The sequence below is a fragment of the Triticum urartu genome, chromosome 4A (assembly GCF_056163025.1).
Source record: "Triticum urartu cultivar PI428250 chromosome 4A, HENAU_Tu73, whole genome shotgun sequence".
Lineage (NCBI taxonomy): Eukaryota > Viridiplantae > Streptophyta > Magnoliopsida > Poales > Poaceae > Triticum > Triticum urartu.
In genome coordinates, this window is record NC_141876.1 from 242,998,966 (window position 1) to 243,005,451 (window position 6,486).

The 6,486-nt window shown below is 44.8% G+C and overlaps 1 protein-coding gene and 1 pseudogene across 1 annotated transcript; one reads left to right on the top strand and one right to left on the bottom strand.

Annotated features, from left to right (window-relative positions):
* Positions 1 to 3,982: 3,982 nt before the first annotated feature.
* Positions 3,983 to 4,680, bottom strand: LOC125554751 (uncharacterized; annotated as a pseudogene).
* Positions 4,681 to 5,292: 612 nt separating this feature from the next.
* On the top strand, positions 5,293 to 5,874 carry LOC125553844 (NADH-ubiquinone oxidoreductase chain 6). Its single transcript, XM_048717519.2, has one exon. The coding sequence runs from the start codon at positions 5,308 to 5,310 to the stop codon at positions 5,857 to 5,859; it is 552 nt and encodes a 183-aa protein (XP_048573476.2). The 5' UTR covers positions 5,293 to 5,307; the 3' UTR covers positions 5,860 to 5,874.
* Positions 5,875 to 6,486: the final 612 nt, after the last annotated feature.

The following is a 6,486-nucleotide window of genomic DNA, read 5'->3' on the forward strand; positions in this document are numbered from 1 at the left end:
TTGGTGATCGAGGAGGGCCACATGTACCTGTGTCGTTGCTGGGAGAAGTTATAAAGTGCGTACGACCTGCGGACCGGGTACTTTCTTCTCTTCAGGTACGACGATGACGCCACAATGCTCATCGTGAAGGTTTTCAACGCGATTATGTGTCGCATGCGCTACGCTGACGACGAAGATGCCAGTGCGTTCTGCCTCTTCTTATTCCTCTACATTTGGCTTTGTCTCACATCGATTGTTAATGGTCATTGTTGCATTTGGACAGGCAATGGGAGCAGCAGCAGCGACACTGGCTACAACCAAAGCAGCAGCGATTATGGCTGTAGCAAAAGCAACAGCGATTCTGGCTTTAGCGAAAGCAGCAGCGATTCTGGCAGCACCAAAGACAACAAGAAGGATGATCCGGACTGGAGTGTGGGAGAAGAGGAGTAGAGTGGGGATGAGGAGCTGCAGGATGACGATGGGCATCAGGCTAAGGATGACCTAGCGCTGGTGCTGGCTGACCAATGGCAAGAGATGGTGGTGGCTGACCAATGGCAAGAGATGGTGGTGGCTGACCATGGGCAAGAGATGGTGGTGGCTGACCATGGGCAAGAGATGGTGGTGGCTGAGGATGACCTAGCGATGGTCGTGCCCATCCTGCCTGAAGGTGGCGTCGCGATGGTGGTGGTGCCGGACAATGACCACGCACCGGTGGTGGTGCCGGCGATCCCACAGCTGGGCGACATGACCATGCCAATTGTGGTAGAAGACTACATCCCACAACTGCCTCCACCGCCTCGCCGCTCTTGGCGCATCAGGCTGAGGAAGGAGAAGGAGAAGAACAATGAGAACTGAACTATGTCAGGTATGTCAGATCTCCAAAATGATATGTATATTCTTAGTTACCTATGTTATCTCTAATATGCTTAGTTTCCTATAGGTTAGCTCCAAAATTACTTATGTTAGCACAAAATGATCAAGTTTACATAATAAGCTTATAGTCTTCTTCTTATTCTTCTTCTTTCCCAAAATGACATATGTTAGCTTCATTTTACCTAAGTTGGCTCTAATATGCTAACTTAGAGCTTATATGCTTAGTTTCCTATAGGTTAGCTCCAAAATAACTTATGTTAGCACAAAATGATCAAGTTTACATAATAAGCTTATAGTCTTCTTCTTATTCTTCTTCTTTTCCAAAATGACATAGGTTAGCTTCCTTTTACCTAAGTTGGCTCTAATATGCTAACTTAGAGAGCTTATATGCTTAGTTTCCTATAGGTTAGCTCCAAAATTACTTATGTTAGCACAAAATGATCAAGTTTACATAATAAGCTTATAGTCTTCTTCTTATTCTTCTTATTGTTCTTCTTATTCTTCTTCTAGTATTCTTCTAGTGTTCTTCTTCTTCTAGTATTCTTCTAGTCTTCTTCTTCTTCTCTTCTTCTTCTTCTTCTTCTTCTTCTTCTAACTTCTTGTTTATCATTTTGCAAATTTGATTTAGTTCACGGAAGCTTGCATGGATGGAGTGCTTCTTTTCCATTTGTCTTTTTATTTTGTATCAATGTGAAACTTTTATGAATTGATGGATAACGGTGTTGGATGAACAATGTGAAACTTTTGTAATATGTAACGATGGAACTATGTGTTGGCCATGTATGTATATATAATGAAACTTGTGTGTTGGATATGATTGTTATATGGATGCTTGTTGTATATATATGTGTTGGATATCTCATATGTGAAATAGTGACCTGAGATTAAGAAAAAAACGAATTTTTTTTTAAAAAATGTTACTAATGGCGCACTTCCATGAGGTACGCCATTAGTATACCAGATACTAATGGCGCACCTGTGGGATACTAATGGCGCACCTGTGGTGCGCCATTACTAAAATATTCTAGTGGCATGGTACTAATGGCGCACCTGTAGTGCGCCATTAGTAGCCAAAACAGGTGCGCCATTAGTAGGCCTTTTCCTAGTAGTGCATCACCGTCCAGCAAGCCTACGATGGAATTACTCACGCACGGCGGTGAGCATCATGAAATTGGTGATGGAGGATGGTTGATGATGACGACGGAGATGAATCCCCGTCTTCGGAGCCCCGAACGCACTCCAGATCAGCACTCCCGAGAGGTTTTAGGGCTTGGCGGCGGCTCCGTATCGTAAAACGCGATGATTTCTTCTCTCTGGTTTTTTTTTCTCCAAAAGCAAATATATAGAGTTGGAGTTGGCGTCGGAGGGCATCCAGGGGTCCCACGAGGTAGGGAGGCGCCGGGGGGGGGGGGGGGGGCGCCCCCCACCCTCGTGGACAGGGTGTGGGCCCCCTGGTCTTCATCTTGGCGAGGAATTTTTATTTTTTTTCTAAGATGTTCCATGGAGTTTCAGGTCATTCCAAGAATATTTGTTTTCTGCATATAATACAACACCATGGCAATTCTGCTGAAAACAACGTCAGTCCGTGTTAGTTCCATTCAAATCATACAAGTTAGACTCCAAAACAAGGGCAAAAGTGTTTGGAAAAGTAGATACGGCGGAGACGTATCAGGTACCACTTGCGTGATTCTAGAGAAGAAGGCGGTGTCCCGACCACAAGGCGGTTAAATTCCACTGGTGCTTATTAGCCAGTCAAGAACAACTCGAAGACCGTGGGAAGGTCTTCACGCTACGCCGAAGACGACGATGGCTCCATACCGGGTGGTAATACACGGGTATAGGATTTCCTGTAATGATGTGCAACTGTATATTTCAGAGAAATAGCTCAGTTCAAGAGGAAGGCGGAAACAGTTCTGGTTTTATTAACCTGATTCCTATTCATTTACCGGTAAAGGAAGGAATTATTATCTATTTCTCGAGGCAATTATACTCATATCGACAATATGAACTGCATGAGAATTAGCATATAGAAAGAAAGCTTTACCGAATACAGGTCTAGTAGGTATAGAGCCGTAAGCGTGGTGGGGGTGCCGGTGCTTAGGCAGATGCCCCATTGTTCATGATGTTGCAATGAATCCAGTGGATCATCCTCATGGAGGAGGTGAGGGGCGCACGAAAGGAGGTAGACCTTCGGTGTCACCTTGGGGAAAGCTCACCAAAGCAGGATTTCAGGCAGTAGTAGGGGTGGTGAAACTTTAGATGTCAAATGCCACCAATTTTTCTGCTCAAGTTAGAACGTAGTTTTTCGAAGTGAATTGGCCAGTTCCTTTCAAAAGGAGACTGGTTTATTTTTATAAGCGATTTTCTTCACTTTAGATTTGTTATCGTAATTTCTCTTTTATTTATGGGTTGTTATTTATTATTTCGATTTTTGATAAATGAAACGAATCCAAGCACGACAAGTAGAATTCCATTCGGTACCTTTGGGGTTTCCTTTTTCCTTCTGGATGACGACGTCACCGCGTCTCCTTATTGTTATTGCGATGGTGACGAGGAACAAAGGGCCGGGAAGATCATCGAAATTACCTCTAGCCCGGAGCCAGAGGGGGTCATCGACACAACGCCAACCCTGGTGGTGGGGCACTTCGAAGGTCTGGAGACCCTCCTTGAGATTCCCCATTTACCGGAAATGCCACCCACAGGTCCTTCCTTAGCTACATAAGAAAGGGAGCAAGCCCCCTAGCCTAAACCTCGATCCATCCCAGAGTAGCCACCGGCTGTACGGCGGCGAACGGGGGGCAAACTCCTCAAAACGAAGTTCTACTTTGTCTTTGGAAGAATTGGAAGAATCGTACTCTAAGTTTAAAGTAGGAGTAGAGTCTTTACAGGCTCACTTAGAAGGAATAAAGAGAAAAAAAGCAACTGCAAGCGTTCGGGGCTTCTCCTTTTGAGACCGCGAAAGCAAAGCTGGTTACGTCCATTGGGGAAAATTTCCAGTTTCGTGTGGGACTGCTTTTGTCTCTGGATGTCAAATGCCCCTTGACGGGCAAACGAGGCTCTCAAAAAGACGATAGAGGCCATCTTGAAATGCCAAGGAAAGCCCACAGACTCCCTAGCGTCTCTACTTGACCTAAAATGCGATCTCGATGACCCGAAAAACTCGAGACCGCTCTCCGTCCATATTTAGGACGGTTAGGGCGAGTTTTGAAGAAATAAAAATCTTCTGTCGATTTATCCACACTTCCATGACTTCTAGAGGAAAGCTAACTGCTTGCTGGCTGGGAGCTGTATGAGCGGTAACGTCCACGTATGGCTCCGTCAGAAGGTGGACGGAAATGGCCTTGTTGTACCTCACTCCCGTCTTCAATGGGGTGTGCTCTTTTTTTAGGAGAGTATGCCAATATGATCTTAATGAGGTGTGGGGCTTTGCATCTGACATTCGTTGGGATTTCCTCTACGGGAGCCCGCGTCCGGCCTTTTTGTGCAATAAACCCCTCCGGCCCAAGACTAGTGATAGGTGGTCCCACGGAGCTTTCGGAGAAGGGTAGCCTAGTGTGAGCACAACAATGAACCACGGCGAACCCTTAGACGACCCTTCTAAGATAAGGGGGGAGATCCTCAGTAGTGGTGACCCTTTGACTCTTCCACTGACTTATATATGTACCGAATGCTCATATGGGAAAGTGAACTCCTGGGTATGGAACCTGGGGGGTTGCTCCGAGAAAAAATCCTTCTTTCTCGTCCACTCTAGGGGGTGCGGACACACCTGCGCAGATTACAGGTGACGGTTACAAGAATGGCGGGGAAGTGAAGAGTACCCGACGACATTCAGCGATGAATGTAGACCCATCGGGCGGGGATAATCATTCCGGTCCTGGGAGAGGTGGCGACACCAGTCTGAGCTGAGGGAAGCCAGGCAATTGAGTCACTGAAACAACCGCAGGAGGCGCACCCTAAGCCCAGCTTCTCGGAGCTGCTATTGCGAAATACGGCTTCCCTAATATCCAAATTTCAACAAGGGGGCTGGGCTGCCCGCCTTCATAGAAAGGCGACCGAGCCTAGATTAGATGTTCGCCGTTTTATAGAATAGAAAGAGAAGGTAAAGGGGGGGGGGTTTGGAGATTCTTGAAAGAATGCATGGCTTCCTCCTATTCCGCTTCAATAGAAGCCCTTAAAATCCTGCTGCTATGGCAGCAAGGGTTATCCATTTCATAGGCGAGGGTGGGGGAGAAGCAAGCCGAACCTCTGATCGACCCGGACACGTAAAAAATTCTCGGCGCCGAGAGAAAGACGAGATTCAGTAAGTAATTCAGTGAGTGCTTTCTTTTATAAGAAGAGCGTCGGCTTGGAAGGAGAAAATGAAATACGAACAACCACGCTGGTTGTAATAGATTGACTTGAATGTGTCTTCTTGCTCCAGCATTCAAGTTCCATTTCAAGGGAGGATGACGTACCATGATACTTTCTGTTTTGTCGAGCCCTACTTTGGTATCTGGTTTGATGGTTGTACGTGCTAAAAATCCGGTACATTCCGTTTTGTTTCCCATCCTAGTCTTTTGCGACACTTCTAGTTTACTTATTTTGTTAGGTCTCGACTTCTCCGCTATGATCTCCCCAGTAGTTCAGATAGGATCTATTGCCATTTCATTCCTATTCATGGTTATGATGTTCAATATTCAAATAGCGGAGATTCACGAAGAAGTATTGCGCTATTTACCAGTGAGTGGTATTATTCGATTGATCTTTTGGTGGGAAATGTTCTTCATTTTAGATAATGAAACCATTCCATTACTACCAACCCACAAAAATATGACCTCTCAGAGATATACGGTTTATGCCGGAAAGGTACGAAGTTGGACTAATTTGGAAACATTGGGCAATTTGCTTTATACCTACTATTCCGTCTGGTTTTTGGTTTCTAGTCTGATTTTATTAGTAGCTATGATTGGGGCTATAGTACTTAGTATGCATAGGACTACAAAGGTGAAAAGACAGGATGTACTCTGACGAAATGCCTTGGATTCTAGGAGGAATATAATGAACAGGGCTATTTCTCCTTTTGGCCATAGCCATAGAAGAAGCTTCTCCTCCAAAGCGGAGGGAGGGGAATCTCAGGATTCCTATGACCCTCCTTATATCGCATTTTTAAGAACTCATTTAGGGTTTTCCTGGGTTTGGTACCAAATCTAGATAAACTCCTTTCAGTTCATAAACCTGAGGAAATTCTATTTCTGGCTTTTCACTTCCCGTGGGATGCCAACATGTTTAAATTGCCCCTAAAGAATATCAAAAATATGATTAAAGAAGCAATGGCTAAGGAGGAAAAAAACAGAAACAAGCCTCCGGTGGAAGGTTGTGAAGATCGTCGTATGACTGTGGAAGAAAGTCAAAAATTGCTAGAAGCATTTCATTTCCTATGGGATAAAAAAAGATTTGGAACTATTCAGTGGTGTAGGTATCCATCTTAGCAAATAGAGATACCGAGGCCCACCAACCTACTACTTGTTGGTTTGGTGGGGAAAGAGGAGTGGATATGATGGCTTCTTTCACTTTTTTAGGCTAGTTTACATCATTCCACATGATGATTTGGTTGATAGAGTTATATCGATATATCGAAATAAGTACTCCTTTTGT

Excerpts from the sequence above, each read along its gene's own strand:
- LOC125553844 (XM_048717519.2), top strand. The coding sequence starts at position 5,308 with ATGATACTTTCTGTTTTGTCGAGCCCTACTTTGGTATCTGGTTTGATG.